The sequence below is a fragment of the Orcinus orca genome, chromosome 1 (genome assembly GCF_937001465.1).
Source record: "Orcinus orca chromosome 1, mOrcOrc1.1, whole genome shotgun sequence".
NCBI lineage: Eukaryota > Metazoa > Chordata > Mammalia > Artiodactyla > Delphinidae > Orcinus > Orcinus orca.
This window is the reverse complement of record NC_064559.1, coordinates 34,922,536-34,939,135: the sequence shown is the minus strand read 5'-3', so window position 1 is coordinate 34,939,135 and position 16,600 is coordinate 34,922,536. Positions and strand designations below refer to the sequence as shown.

Here is a 16,600-nt window from a genome sequence, read left to right as displayed (position 1 = left end):
GCCTTCACCACTTCCTTCATAACGCAATTTCCTCTGCAGCCCCTCTCCTCTCCAAGGACGAGGCCTTATCATGCTTCTTATTAGACTATCTGCCTGGGACTGTTAATGAGAAACTATCCTTGAGCCAGCAGTGCAGATGGTCTCCATGGGAACAGTCCCCTTTACAACTCCCCTCTCCCTCCCTCCCTAAGTGCGTGCGTGCGAGTGCGCACACACACACACGTACACAAGTACACACATACACACGTTGGGGCCACAGGGAGGGCAGTAGGGACCTTGTCCATCTTGCTCAGGGTCCAACTTAGAGTTTCTCCTGGCCTCCTCCGTCCAGCACCCACTCCTCTGAGCAACTATTACTGGTGAAGTCGGGGGCGGGGAGCAGAGATACCTGCAACTCTTCTCCAAGCTGTGCTAATTCCAGGCCCCAGGGGCTGGTTTTGGAGAGCTCAGTGGGGACTTCTTGGAGGCTATATCACTCTCTCACCCCTCCCCAGACACCTGTCACCTGGAGAGAGCCCAAGTCAATGCTGGCATCACGTGGGCCCCATCTATTCCTAGAAGCAGGGAACAGGGGACAGAGGTGGTATGTCTACCTCATAGCACCGGGATGCCAAGACTTTCTGGCAGAAGTGTCAGAATTGTGGCAAAGGTGGTACACATCTAAATGCAGAGCCAAGGAGCATGGCTGCCAGTCAACGGGCCATTTACGAATGCAACACCAGATACGGTTGCTGGAGACATGGCTATTAGATCAGCATTTTAAGCTTTACTTTATGATCCTGATGGCCGAATAATTCCCCCACCATGGTAAACAGATGCCATGGATTTTACTTTTCAACTTTACCATGGGAAAGTTGAAAAGAAACAGAAGGAATCCATGCCCGGTTCTCCCACGGTGACATTATAATGGGGCTCTATTTTAATGTCTCATTTAGCCACAGTCTTTTGCAAAAGTAATCTCCTTCTCAACCCTCCCAGGCCATCTGTCCTCCTCATCACTTCAGCCAAGAGGACCTGGACATACGAGAAAGGCAAATAAGAGCTGTCCACCACGCTCGGCCCCTGGAAACTCTACTTCGATAGGTAAGTCAAGACGACGGAGGGCCCAGGGAGGGGTGTGGAGGGAAGAACTCCCCAGTGACACTAGACTTCCAAACTCTGCCGGCTCTGGTCCCACTCAGCAGGCTCCAGGCAGCCATCCTCGCAGCCATGGCCCTGAGAGACGGCACTGCGACTCAAGGTCTCAGGGCCCCAACTATGAGGCCACCTGCATCGATTCTTCGGAGGGAAACCCAGCTCTGAATCCAGAAGCCACTGCTTCCCCATCCCCAAACTTCTCTGAATGGTCTTCACTCTCCCCTGACCTTCCCTACCCTCCAATTCCTCTGCCACAAATCAGGAGAATAAAAGAGGACAGCGCAGGACTCACGATCCATGGGAATCTCGATGGCCCCGCTGAGGCTGAGCAGGCAGAAGAGGAAGGCTGTGTGGACCCAGGGCGGTGGCTGCTGCCTGGCCATCCTGAGCACTGGGCCTCGCTCCCTGCTCCCTGGCCCACAGCCTCCAGCCGCTGTAACTGGGCCTCCCGGACAGAGCTCAGCTGTGGAAAGAAATGTGACGACAGGTGAGTTTTTCTTGAACTCTTGGTTTGCTCCCGCAATCCTACAGGGCCTCGAGGACTCAAGGGTCCCCTTGGATATAGACCTATGTTCTAATACAGGGTTTCTTAACCTTGCACTATTGACTCTGGGGACCCAGTGAGTCTCTGTGTGGGGAACTGTCTTGGGTATTGTAGCACGTTGAGCAGCATTCCTGGCCTCTACCCACTAGATGCCAGTAGAGCTCACTCCTGCCTCCAATCAAAAAACGTCTCCAGACATTGACAACTGTCCCCTGGAGGGCAAAACCACCCCCTGTGGAGAACCAGTATTCCAGAAGGAAGGACAACTCAGCATAGAACAGTCATGAAAACAAACACTGGCTCCTAGGTCCAGCACCTAGAAGGTGTCATGCACTGAGCCAGCAGGAAATGCACCAATCTCACAGCCTCTATGAACCATGTGTGATGAGTGGACCCGAGGCCGAGTGTGTCTGGGGTAGCAGCACAGAGACAAGATCACAGTGCTGTCCTTTGACCCAGAGAGAGGGGGAGGGGAGCGCACTGTGGGCCGGAAGTTTGGTAAGTGAAAACTTGGTTGCCCCAGAGACTTTTTGTAAATGAATGATTTCTGCAAATACTTTGTGCAGCTAAATATTTGGCGGTGGTCCCTGATGTTGTCCCTTAAGAGATAAAGGCAGTGCTGAGATGAGGGCCCAGGACAGGAGGCTCCAGGAAGGTTGGTAGAATAAGCAACATTTATGACAGCACGATGTTCACATCCTCAAGCACCGGACGTCATTCCAGGGCTTACAGGGGTAAGGGTTAAAAATGGCTGTCCAAGGAGCCTGGAACAGGTCCTTGAGAGACAAACCCTTTTCCCCTTGTCCTGAGAGAGAAGAGCAAGCATGGCCTAAGCTGAGGCTCAGATACTGAGCTATAAAACTGCCCGAGGCTCGGAAACACCGAGTTGTAAAAACGGGTCCATTTTGCTGTTCTACCTACCATGGGGCCAAAGAAAGCAAAGAGGACAGTGGGAGGCAGTTTCCCCACAATTCCTCCAGCTTTGCTGGACCAACAGCCATCTAGCAAATGGACACATTGTTTAAAACAATTTGGCAGCAAAACGAAGCCTCTATCACCTGTACAACCCCACCGTCTCGCAGCTTTCCAGACTGAGGGTGTAAGGCATGCCCTGTGCCGGGATGTGAGCAAACTAGAGGATGCTGATTCAGATTGCAGCAATTTCTTTCCTGGAAGCTGGGCTCAATACCAGCCTCCAACCTCATGTGTATTTCTGGACTCCATCTGCTGGTCTCCTTTCCCATTGCTTCCTCCTTGGTTTTGGGCACCACTGTTTCACGCCAATTACTGCAACAGCTTCCTAAGTGGTCTCTCCCCACGTCTACACTTGCCTCTCTGGTTCATTCTCCATCCACAACCAGAGTGCTTACTCCTCAAATGCAAGTATAAATATGCCACTCCCCTAGTCAAACTCACTAGCTCACTGCTGCTCCTAAGTTGAAGCTGAAGCCCGTGAAATGGCTCAGGAGCCCTGCATGATGCAGCCCCGTCCGCAAGGTCATTTCTTATCACCATCCCCTCGTGTTCTGTGTTCCGGCCACCATGGGTCTTCTACCAGGTCTTTCAGTGCATAATGCTCTGTTGTGCTGACTTCTGCACAGGTTAACTTCTGTCTAGAACACTCTTTGCACCTGCCTTCTCTCATTAGGCTATGCTAAGTATGACTTATGTGCCCCCTTGTCTGCGCTCCTGAACACCACTCATGACCCCCTATTATAGCACTTGTCACTTTGTATTCTAAAAGTACTCTAAAAGTCACTAGTCTGTACCCCCTATAGAAAGGAAGGTACTGTAAGGGAAGGTGCCTCGTCTTGTGATTCCTGGAATACAGCATAGTGCCTAAAACATAGCAGGCACTCAAAACCATGTGATGGTTTTGGATGAATGAAATGAGCAAATAAAAATGAGCAAATATTATTTTGGATGAAAAATGAGCAAATAAAATAATAAACCACTTGGATCACATGTTTTAAACCTGTTTCCCCACAAAACCACCAGGCGGCGCAGGAGAACACAGGCTTTGGACCTGGGCAGCAAACTGCGAAGGCTTCCAATCAGCGGAGGACAAAATTCCCTCCCTACACAGGCACTGCTCTCTGGCCAGGGAACCATCCAGCTGTAAGAGAGTTAAGAAAGTACAAAATGTCCCAAGGCGGGGACTGTCTGGCTGGAAGGCATCACAGCAGGTCTTTGGTTCTTTCTCCTAAGATGATCCTCACACTGTCTCAAAAAGAGTCTGCGAATGCCTCTCTGTGGCTCCTGCATTTCCAAAGACTCGACTCAGGTTATCCAACTGCAACCTTAGTGCTGAGGGAACCGGCACCGGGGGGAGGTTCAGCTTTCCTTCCAGGAGGACAGTGGGGATGGCTCCAGTCTTGGCTCCATGACCGCCATGTTTTGTTCAGGAGCTGCCAAGTGGTAGGAAGTGATGGGAAAGAGAAGGATATCTTATTCTGGGAATCTTGATGGAAACGGGAAGCCAGAAGCTATTCATTAACTAGATACACATTGGCAAGAAGAAAGTCCAATTATTTGGGGCGTCTTTAACTCACAATTTAAAAACACAGCAGGAAAAGAACAGAGAAATAATCACGTTTAGCTGTTTGACAATTCTCTCTCTCTCTTCTCCTGGAATTCAATTTTTCCAATAAAGTCTTTAAAAAGGAAGATAATTTAAAGAGCATGTAGCTTTATGCAATCCCCTTACTTCTCAGATGAGGAGACAAGAGCGGAGAAAGGGGAAGTGATGTGCTCAGGGTCACTGTGCAGGTTAGTGGCAAAGATAGGAAAAGAACCCAGGTCTCCTGATTCCTAGCTCAGGGTTTTTCCATCCAATTTCCCTGTCTCTCAATATGCATGACAGGTCCTAAGCAAAGTTGCAACTTAAAAAAGAAATGTATAGTTTGGCAGTACCTCAAAAAATTAAGCAAAGAATTACCATATGAGCCCGTATTTCTGCTCTTAGGTATATGTCCTAAAGAATTAAAAACAGGGACTCAAACAAGTACATGCACACACATGTTCATAGCAGCATCATTCACAATAGCTGAGAGGTGGAACGAGCCCAAATGTCCATCAAAGAATAAATGAATAAACAAATTGCAGGTTATCGCTGGGAGAGGAGAAGCAGACCATCCAGCCCGGGGCGGGGCTTGGGGGTGGAGTTGTCAGGCTCTTCAAGGGAAATGCTATCTAACTGTGGAGCATCCCGTGGAGGAATAAGGAAAATCCCATATCCTTGAGAGGGCAGATAGAGGCTGTAGAAGAGGGGGTGGTGATGACTGTCTTGGAAAGTCGGAAGAGGGCGTGGAATTTTTCTGTGTAGCTCCACGGGGGCAAAAGAAGGATCAAATGGGAGGAAGTTCCAGAGAGGCAGATGCTTCTCTGAGATGCAAGGAAGAAGAATCCACAGCCATCATACAAAACCAATCATGAAAATGAAACACATCACCCACACACACTACCACTATGATGTACCTGAAGGATCCTTTTATATCGAATCAAACAGGTAAGAGGTGAACTGTAAGGCTACAAAATACATTGAAGGGGGGCCGATTGCACGGGGAGTGAGGAAAAGAACAAAAATAAATAAAACCAAAAGAGAAATCTTGTGTGGACTGGTGGTGTACTATGAACTAGAGAATATGATTAATTCAATTCTTGTGTATCTGAGATGCCTGCACCCCAATCCACTGTGTGAAAAGAAAAGCCAAAAAAAAAAAAAAAGAGAATAGAGTCACCTGAATATGAAGTGTTCTGCATGTGATGTGCTGAGCTCACTGCTTTTCATAAAGAATCCATATGGCATTTGGTCAGGTGTGTCCCTGACAATGTGCCCCCACAGGAGGGAAACTGGATGCTTATCAGGATTACCTGGGTACTCTTTATTTATTTTTTTTTTGCGGTACGCGGGCCTCTCACTGCTGTGGCCTTTCCCGTTGCAGAGCACACGCTCCGGACGTGCAGGCTCAGCAGCCATGGCTCACGGGCCCAGCCGCTACGCGGCACGTGGGATCCTCCTGGACCGGGGCACGAACCTGCGTCCCCTGCATCGGCAGGCGGACTCTCAACCACTGCGCCACCAGGGAAGCCCCCCTGGGTACTCTTTAAATACACAAATCCTTGGATGCTCAAACTTCTAGGTAGGGCGTCAAATCAAGCCTGCAGATTAAAACTTTTTTTAAAATTTGAATGCCCTTAGAACCTCTGTTATCTTACATGGGGGTGCTTCACACACTTAGGCCTTCTTGAGCTCAAGGACTTTAAATTTGCAAGCCCTGTGGGAGATTTGAATTCAAAATATCTAAGATGGGGCCCAGGAAAGCGCACGTGAGTTGAGTGATGATCAGCCACTGGGGGGGACAGCAGACATGACAGCCTCTCTCGGGTGAGTTCAAGAGCATTGGCCACGCAGCAAAACCACCTGGGTTTGAAGCCGCTCCCCACTTACAAGGGGGGGATCACGGGCAAGTACTGAAACTTTGGAGCTTTGTGTTTCTCATCTGAAAAATGCATATAATAGAAGCACCTATCCCAGAGGCTGCCACTGTGACTTGATACCCCAAATCCTATAGAAAGCACTTAACAAAGCATGGGGGCACAAGCTCAAGAAATGTTAGCTAGTGCTACCCATCGGGCTTTGAACTACCTCCAGGACACTACCAGCAACTGCTCCAAGGAGCAATACTACTTATCTAACCGCAATCAGGGTGCTTTTCTATTTTTCCCTTCTGGGTCCTGGTTTGCTTTCTTTCCCCAGATTGGGGGGCCCCTGGTGTTGATTCCACAAGCTGTCCCTGGCAGATGGACGAGAGGCCCACAGCTCCCACAGGCTGTCGCCGTCAGGAGCTCCCCGCATTCCCGCAGCCCCGTTCTGAGCAAGCTGTGGTGTTCACAACACATCTGAAGTGATGGGGAGAAAAGACAGGCTGCGCGGAGACACGCCTCAGTCGGCAGCACCACGGCCCCTGCAGCAGAGCCCGCCTTGGACTTTTGGCCAGCAGTCAGCCGGCCATTCGTTCACTTACCAGACCTGGTGGCAGGCGCCAGTCTAGAGAATATACAGGGACAAGAGCTGAGGTTTCTCTACTCTTGCAGAGCCTACGTCTCAGTGGGGAAGACAGGAAATAAACGTTGAACAGCAACAACAACAACAAAATCAGGCAGCAGTAAGTGCAAAGAAGGAAATACAATCTGACCTGCACACAACGTTTACAGTAGCCTTTTCCATAATTGCCAGATTTGGAAGCACCCAAGTTGTCCTTCAGTAGGTAAATAGATAAACTGGTCCATCCAGACAATGGAATATTTTTTTAGCACTAAAAGGGAATGAGCTATCAAGCCTTGAAAAGACATGGAAGAAACTTAAATGCCTATTAGTAAGTGAAAGAAGCCAATCTGAAGAAGCTACCTACTGTATGATTCTAACTATGGAACATTCTGGAAAAGGCAAAACTATGGAGACAATAAAAAGATCAGGGGTTGGAGGGAAGGAGGGATGAATAGGTGGAGCACAGAGGATTTTTAGGGCAATGAAACTACTCAGTATGATGCTCTAATGGTATCATTATAATTTGTCAGAACTCATAGAATGTACAATACCAGGAGTAAACCCTACTGCAAACTATGGACTTTGGGTGATAACGATGTGTCAATGTAGGTCCATCAGTTGTAACAAGTGTACCACTCTGGTGGGAATGGTGATGACACAGGGGTGGCTGTGCATGTGTGGGGGCAGGAGGCATATGGGAAATCTCTGCACCCTCTGCTCAATTTTGCTGTGAATCTAAAAGTGCTCTAAAAAATAAAGTCTATTAAAAAAAAGAAAAAAGAAACTACAGTGATGGTGATGTGATAAAAGAAAGTGACTGGTCAAGGAAGGCCTCTGTGAAAATGTGACATTTGACCAAGATATAAACGGCAATAAGGAGCCAACCTTGTAAAGATGGGTCAGAAAAACATTCCAGGCAGATAGAACTGCCTGTGCAAAGGCCCAGTGGCAGGAAGCAGATGGGGACATGCAAGAAACTGAAAGAAGCCGGTGTGACTGGAGCTTGGAGGGTACGTGGGGAACAGTACGAGTCATAGTGGGAGAGGGAGACAAGAGTATACTCCCAGAGGGCTGAAGGCCAAAGTAAGGAATTAAAATATATTCTAAGCATGTCAGGAAACTATTGTAGGGTTCTAAGTGGTGAATCGACCCGATAAGATTTGTTTGTAAAGACCACTCTGCTGTGTGGAGGGTGGAATGTAGATCGACAACACTGGAAGCAGGGAGACCTTGTAGGAGGCGCTGTATCCTCTGGGGCAAGGCCAGCCCCTCAGCTTCCAAACCCAGAAACTTCATCACACAAAGTTTTATTCCGGGTGGTGAGGGCAGAGCTGAAAAATTCTGCAAAAATCTTTTAGTGCTGGGTGTTTACGATGGGTCCAGAGAAGCTGGGTGGCTTCTCTGGAAGTGCCTCAGGCCCTCTCCGAGGGGGAGGGTGGGTGGCTTAGCTGCTTCACAGTCCTTGTTTTACATTGGGCTTTTGCCTAAGGTTTTGTTTCAAGAAAGGATTCTGTTAGTAAAACAAAGAACTGAAAACCCCTGTGCAACAGCCTAACTTTGCAAATGCAGAAACCCTGCGCCCAGCGGCAAAAACATGTGAGTGCGACAGCCAGGGGCAGGCGCGAGGCACAGCACACCAGGCTGGGGCCGCAGCACTGCACTGGAAACCGCCTGGCTTCCCGTGGCTAGCATCTCCTCACTGAGGCCTGGGGTGCCTTCTCGGGACAGCCTCACAATCCCTGACACCCCCGCTCAACCTGTGACCATCCCCACCCCAGCTGCTTCTGTCCTTTATGTCTCTTAAAATAAAACGTGCTTCGAAAGCCCTCCCTGATCAGGCCCTTGCATACCTGCCCAGTCTCATCCGCCGCCGCTCCTCCACTCACCCCCAGTTATACTGAATTATTCCTAGTTCCATGAATAGTCCTTGCTCGCTCATCCACCCACTGAGAGAGGACCGCACAGACGACGGCCACACCATCTACGACAGCAGGAGCCTGGCCCACAGCCTCTGCAGCAGGCAGCCCAGGGCGGTCAGGACTCGGGCAGTGACTACAGGCTTTCAGATATTTTTTACCAGTATTTCCGACTCAAGACCAACCAGGGAAAGACAAATATGCTTCTCAGACCAATCACATGGGATGCCTGCTTCTTCTTAGCCCGCCTCCAGGTGCCCATGTCAGTCTGAGCATACAGGAAGTCTTCCCTTTCTTTCACTAAAAACCTGTCCTCTCGCCTCTCTGCCTTTAAGTCTCTGCCAAAGCAAGTGATGGTGGCTGACTCCCTTGCTATAGCTCACTCCAAATAGCCTCTGCTTGTTCTCATTTGGGTGGCATTTATTTTCACTCTAACTTTACATAAATTACTCTCTTTTCCTAGTCTGCCTTTTCTGCTCTTTCACTCAACTTTCTGTTATCTTTCAGGCTCAGTGCAGGTGACACCACCTCTGGGAAGCCTTCCTTGGTTTCCCTGGAACACCCTATCCCACCAAGGCTGGATGCAGTCCTCATCTTCCTTGCTCTCAGAGAATTCTGGGATATACTCGCTGTAATGAGTGCTAGGTCTTGGTGTAGATTGTTGTCTCCCCAGTGAACTCCTTGAGGCTGTCAAGCACACAGAGAACCTAGTGGGCATTTTCTGGATGTTTATCCAGCATCCTTGCTCTCCTCCTCCTATCCACTGTGCCTGTGTTCATCTGCTAGCACTGCCATTACAAAATACCACGGACTGGAAATTCACTGTCTCACAGTTTTGGAAGCTGGCAGTCCAAGATCAAGGTGCCGGCAGGGTTGGTTTCTCCTAAGGTCTCTCTCCTTGGCTTCCAAATGGCTGCCTTCTTGCAGTGTCCTCACACGGCCTTTCCTCTGTGCAAATGCACCTCTGGTGTTTCTTCCTCTTCTTATAAGGACACCAATGTTATTGGATTAGGGCGCATCATAATGACCTCATTTAACCTTAATTACTTATTTAAAGGCCCAGTCTCCAAATAGAGTCACATTGTGGGTAGACCTTCAACATATGAATTTTGGGGGGGACACGATTCTGTCCATAATAGTACCCACATTTTTCTTCAGCAAATTTATCTCTGCCTCTTTCTCAGAATGATCCTACCCCAATTCCAGGGCTGGCTTCTGATTAATATAAGAAAATTAGCATTCCCTACCCCTCACCACTATGGTTGGTTTAGGAAAGGATATTTCATCCAGCTGGAGGCAGTGTGCTTCACGTAGACTTCTGCTAAAAGCGCTGAGAAAGACAAGTTTCCCCCTTTCTTCTGAAAGAGATCCAGTGAGGAACCCCGCTAAGGGGAGAGGATGGAGCTTCAGGGAGTGGGAGTAGGGGGGTCTCCAAGCATAATGTGAGGATACTCCAACACTGCAGAAGGCAGAGAGAAGACACAGGAAGACCTGATCCTTCCCGTCACTGAGTCACTGATGGAGCATTTCCTGAAGCAAGCCCTACTTGGGGATTTTAAATTACTTGTGTGTTTATATTAAAAATTCTCTTGAATTTTTAGGCCAGCTGGAGTTGAGTTTTCTATCACTTGGAAAGGACAGTGCTGTCAGAGTCAGAAATGCCCCTAGTATGTTGGTTGAACACATAAGCTTCCCATGACCTCCACTTTCTGTATCAAAAAAGCATTCCTCCCTCCACCTACCTGCCTGCCTCTGCCTGGACCCGGCCCCAACCCTCTGCTCTCAATTGGTTGGCTAGTGGGAAGCTGCTGCATTGCACAGGGAGATCAGCTCGATGCTTGTGACGACCTAGAGGGGTGGGATAGGGAGGATGGGAAGGAGGCTCAAGAGGGAGGGGATATGGGAATACATGTATACATATAGCTGATTCACTTTGTTGTACAGCAGAAACTAACACAACAATGTAAAGCAATTATATTCCAATAAATATATTAAAAAAAAAAGAAAGAAAGAAAACTCAGGGCATTTCCATCTCCTGAGGCCCTTAAAATGTAGCCAAAGTGTGTACTGTGCTGGAAACGAAGGAGATAAAGCACCCCTCCCCCGAAACCCTCCCGTGCTAATGGGGTGTGTGAAGAGGGACACAGGTGGGTGTCATAATCAGTGCTTTTTTTCCCATCTTAAAATAAATAAATAAATTGGGGGAAAAACCCCCCAAAACTATCTGCTCTCTCCTGAATTTCCAAACTCTTCTCAACTTGCTCCCTGCCTTAGCAGAGAAACATGTTCATGAGTTTCTCTCATAACGAAACCATAACATCATTCTCTGCATCTCACAGCCTCCCTATATGTACCTGAAGTTTTTTCTTCCATTTCTTCTCATAAAAGTTTTTTTTTTTTTTCCTACAGTGGTCAATGGCTTCTGTCTTTACTTATTCATTCCCATTCACTCCTCATCCAACGACATCCTGGAACTCTCCTGTCTGGACCTCCCATTGGCCTCCCGATGGCCAAAACCAGTGTTCTCAGTCTTTATCTTGCCAGACCTCTTGGAGGCACTAACACTTGTTAACCACCCCATCCATCCCTCCTAACATCCTTTCCTCCTTGGCCTCTGAAACACCACCCTGGGGCCTCGTTTTCTCTCTGGGCCTTCTAACCTCCACGATGGCACTGATCACACTGCTGGATCCTTTTCTGCCTGATGTCCTCAGTGTCTCCATCAGGGTCCTGACCCTCCATCTCTATTCCCTGTCTTTGTTGGTGGTACCCACCTAAGTCACCAAGCTAGACACCTGGAAGCACCCTTAAATCCCACCTCTTCTCACATCTCACATCCAGGCACCAAGGCCCTTGGACTGTCTCCTTCCTGGTGTCTCTCATTCCCCCTCCCTTTTGCATGTTTCCACCTGTTTACCTCTGATAAATATCATGTCTCATGAACCACTGCAATAACCTCCCAATTGGTCTCCTTCCAATCCATTCTCCATGTTGCTATTACAGTGATTTTTCTAAACCGCCACCTGATCGTATCAGTGCTCTGCTGCAAACCTTTCCATTTCTCCCCATCAATCTATAAGATCAAATCCAACCCCCCAAGCGTAGCATATAAGGCTCTTTGAAATCAGGTTCCTGGAGCCCTCTCCAAGCCCACCCAAACCCCAAATGCTTCCTTACTGAATGCTGTACCATTTTCTAAGCATACCACACCGTTTACAGCCTCCACACTTTACCGGTGCCATCCCCTGTGCTTGCAAAGGCCTTCCCTCCTTGTCACGCCATTAACTCCTACTCAGTCTTCAAGACCTCACTGCTCAGACATCTTCTGCTCAGTGAAGAATTCCTTGTGCTTAGCCTGTGTCCCCCACCCCCAAGCAGAGCTGAGAGTCCATCTCATCTCTACTGTAGCTTAAACCTGCCTCTCTGAGGCCCTTAGCACACTGGCAAAACTATGTGATTAAAGTAAGGGTTGGAGACCTTTTCTGTAAATGTCTAGACAGCAAATATTTTAGGCTTTGTAAGACAGACGGTCTCTGTCACAAGTACTGAACTTTACTATTACAGTGTGAGGGCTGCCATAGACAATAAGTGAGTGGATGGGCATGGCTATGTTCCAATAAAACTTTATTTACAAAACAGGCAGTGGGCTGGGATTGGCCTGAGGGCTGTAGGTTGCTCACCACTGGCTTACGCTTTCTCCCCTCTTTGTGGAATTCGTGAGGCTCAGACAATGCCCTGATCATTTTTGTGTCCCTAGTGTCTGGCAGGGTCCCTGGCAGGAAACATTTATGGAAAGGAAGATCCAAGTAAAGATCTCAGTCCTGCCACTTATCTTTTGTAAATTACTTGTTTTCTAAGCCTTTTTTAAAATCTCAAAAATGGAAATAAATATTCCCGCTTTGCCTGCTGCAGAGGCTCATTGTGAGAATCACATGAATAATGCATAGGAATGTGAAGCACAGTACAGATGGAAGCTGTTTCACTGTTCAAGTGACTCCACTACACACAGACCTTTATCAGGTAAACCTAAGTCCTAGAGAGGGCCTGTGATCTGCCCATCGTGCTGTCCATCTGCTGGCCGGTCTGGGGCTTAGCCACAGGCCGCTCTCTGCCCTAAATCATCCTCCTACTCTGGGAGCTAAGCCCAGGGGTGAGGTTTCTCGACCACTTCTCCTCTCCCCGTCACTCCACCTGTCTTCTCCTAGATTCCAGATTCCACAGGTGCCCCTGGGCAGGTGTGAAAGAGACTGTGTGTGCGACAGATGAATGGCTTGATGGCCTCCAAGGCCTCCCTGAGATTTGAGGATGGTCTCTGGGTTAGCCATGGCCGCTGAGCCTGTGCGTCCAGGGCCTGTGCTCCGCAACGGGAGAGGCCACAACAGTGAGAGGCCCGCGTACCGCAAAAAAAAAAAAAAAAAAAAAAAAAAAGAATAAAGAAAGGGGAAAAGTCTGGAAGTGGTTGGGGCTCAGGGAGATCATGAGGTTGGAACCAAGTTCAGTTCGAAATGCCCAGGGTCGTGAACAAACAGCTCTGCAGGTAGTCTGAGGCTGTGCTCCCGAATTACTGCCTGGGGATACGCACACCAACAGATTAGTGCTATGAGGCCACGTGCCAGCAACTAGCTCTTAGAATAAACTAATGGAATGACTAGAATAGTACTACAAGAACCAACTAAGGAATACACTCACACATCACTGCCACAGGATATTGTGGGGGAACAGAGAGATAATAAAAGCCCGACAGAGCCAACGCAAAACTCAGCCATTCTGCATTAGATTAAAAACAAACAAACAAACACGCAGCAGGGTTTATTACTATAGGTGCCCAGAAGCAACCTGTTCAGAAATCAGAGAGAGGAGCTGAAACAAAAGAGGAAACAGAGGCACATCAAAATACGTGAGGAAGGGCCATGTGTGTGAGGTCTGAAAAGAGCTCGGAAGTATTCCAGACTGGGCCGGGGGGTTCCCTGTAGACAGGCAGGCAGGCCCTCTTAGCTGGAACTCAGGACTAGGATATAAGGAATTTCTCAAGTAATCTGTTCCCAGTACAAACCAAGAACAGCTGTAAATGATTTATATATAAATCTGAGTGGCTCAGGTTACTGCTATAATAATCACATTTTCCCTCACTTTCTGTTTTCTTTCTTGAAGAACGGAGAAAGAGCCAGTGTGTGTCCTCTATCACGTTTGTTTTGGCAGAAAAAACAGTCGAGGAACTGGCCTAAGAGACAATATCTACACTCTCTGTGCACCATGCAAGCCCCCGTGACCGGACTCCCGCCCCGCTCAGCCTCCTCTCCTGCAGGTCCAGCCCAGACCTCGCACCACTCCCCAGACCGGCCAGGTGCTTTCTGGACCTTTGGCCACACTCTGCATAGGCTGGAAGTGCTAACGCCTTACCTCTCTACAAGGCCCTCAGTGGCAACCTCTCCGTGATGCTGACCCTACTTTCCCACTGAAAGTGGGCTGCAATTTCCCCTGTGCTCCCCAGCACACTCTGTTCTAGGGGTCATTTCCTCCTGCCTGTGGGAATAGTTGCTCCAACATCCATCTCCTGCATCAGACTCTGAACTTATTGAGGTCAGAGTCCATGTTTTGTCTCCCTATGTAGTGAGACAGTATGATAAATATTCGCAGGGCCAGTGAACAGCCATCTTATCAGATATTTCCTATTACTGAGAGATATGCATCCCATCAATGAATTAGTATATTATAAACCCTTGATTAAATCACAAATGATAAAAACTGTTGTTACAGTATAAGCCTGAGTAATAAAAATAACAGCTGTGAAATCATAATAATAATATCTATTAAGCATCCCATGAAGTAGATAGATCCTGTCCCTGCTCAGCAGACACATTCATCTCCTTTTTTCCTGAAATCCTCCCCCACTCCCTCTCAGGGTTTCTGTCTGATCGCAGTCAGGCCACCCTGCTTTCTCCAACCCACAGACAGACTCTCAGAATCTTGGGATTCAGCCGCTCCAGGCACTAACCCCAGAATGGCCATCACCTCCGTTCCCAGCCTCCCCGCATCTCATCCTGAGCACTTCCGCTTAGCTGCCCTGGTTCTGAGGTCACCTTCAGCAGAGGGTTGCCCTGGGCACTGTGGAGGACCCTCCTCCCTGCTTCCCCTCCTACCTCGGGTCCCCTCCTTCCTTCCATCTCTCATGCCAAGGAAGGAACCATGCAACAGATGGTGACCCGAGCCCACTCACTCCCTCCACTCACAGGCATCTGAAGGCCAGAGGGGTTTCCTAGGAAACTGGAAATGCCCCCTATTAGTGATCATCAGCCTGTCCCAAAGAGACAGAGCGCCAAGCAGGGAGAAGGAAGATAGAGGGGTCTCTGGAAGAGGATGAGACAAGACGGGGAAGCCGCAGGGGGAGCTCCCTGCCTTCCTCTTGAGAAAGCCCCAGGGAAGCTTGATCTCTCACATCTCCCCTTCACCGCCCACGAAATGACCGCAGTCTCAGCATCTTTACAAAGTCTCTCTGCCCGCGCAGTCCTCCCACCTCCCCTTTATGGGGCTGTAACGGCACCAAACCCTCCCAGGCCCAAGGACTTGACAGCCTAAGAAAGCACTCACCAGCCTGCTTCTAGATCTGCCTCTCCCCGCTGCCCAGGAGGGGAGACCCCGCTTCCTCCCTGTGTGGGGTTGAACCAGTTGTCTTCTAGGATTTTCCAACAGCTAAAGACACCTTGTTATGGGATTCAAGCCCCCTCCCCCCTCCTCCCTTCTCAGGGTTGGAGGGGGGTGGTCTCCATCTGCTCGGTGGCTGTGTTTCATGCTTGGCTCCCTTGCATGGTCAGGGGGAGAGATCTGGGAGGAGTGAGGGGCTGTGTGTTTAACCATTGATATGGTTCTGCTTGGTGGCAGGGGCACCAGCAGGTCCGGCCCCTCCTCTCCCTGCCTGGGCTAAGTTCACAGAGGCCGTCAGGGTCTCAGCAGGAGTGCAGGGCGGGGGAACAGCAGTATCAGGTGGCCCTGATTCCCGCCGGGAGGGGGTGGAGGGGGACACCTGGGTTTAGGATTAAGGATTTGGCTGAAAACAGCTGTTTCCTGCTCAACACCCAGAACTAATCTATAGGTTGAAACCTGAACCACTTGGCTATTTATTAAGTTGGGGGTGAGGGAAGGAGGGGTCAGGAAAGAAGAAAGGGGGAAGGGACCTTTTCCTCGAGGTGCCCACCAGAAATATCTAGTGAATTTCTCGTGTTCACTGCAGGCTCTCTGGGGCACAAAGCACTTGCGGGGCACCTTGGTGTGCAAAAGCCACCAGGCAGCCAGGCTCCACACAAAGGCTGCGCCCACCAGGAAAGTGCCCCCCTTCTAGGGGGAAAGGCACAGGCACCTCACTGTGTGGGCAGAGCTGGGCGAGTCACTAAGTCAATAGAGCTTGGACGTAAGAGACCTGCTGCATACTTTTCATAACTGATCTGTGTGGATCTACGACAAATCTTTTAACCATCTGCTTATAGTGGACCTTTAGATTATTTTTCTTTATTTTTCCTCCATCACCACAATGCTACAATGAACACCCTTGTACATACAACCCGATATATGGAAGAAGTGGGGTTGCTGCCTTATCCTGTTTCTTTGACCCCAGGCCAACTGGAGCCTGACACATCTTAGCCTGGCATAGCAAGACAGCCCAAAGTATACAGGCAGCTGGGTCCACAGCCCAGCCCTGGACCGCACAGGCCGGCAGTTGCTGGGAACACTGGGAGGGATATCACCAGTGCTATAATCCAGCCAAGCCAGCTTTCTGAAGTTCTCTGGTGCTGTCCATTTTCTCCTCATTATTATTGCTTATTCATTCATCCTCCAAGAGGCAGGACTGGGAAGCATACATGGAATGGAAAAGACTCTCAAATGTAGTCAGTATGCTGCCTGTTAGCTGATGTGACACGCTGTGCAGCGGCTGCCTTCAATAAGGTTTGTGGATATCTG

General features: G+C 49.1%; 1 protein-coding gene across 19 annotated transcripts in view; it reads right to left on the bottom strand.

The window, feature by feature from the left end:
* The window catches only part of NFASC (neurofascin), a 189,161-nt gene that overhangs the window by 73,882 nt on the left and 98,679 nt on the right, over positions 1 to 16,600 (bottom strand). For all 19 annotated transcript variants that reach the window (XM_033410440.2, XM_049707375.1, XM_049707361.1 and 16 more), the window contains one exon: positions 1,430 to 1,600. In XM_033410440.2, the coding sequence (XP_033266331.1) occupies positions 1,430 to 1,520 (91 nt within the window). In that variant the 5' untranslated portion in view covers positions 1,521 to 1,600. The remainder of the gene's footprint in view (positions 1 to 1,429; positions 1,601 to 16,600) is intronic.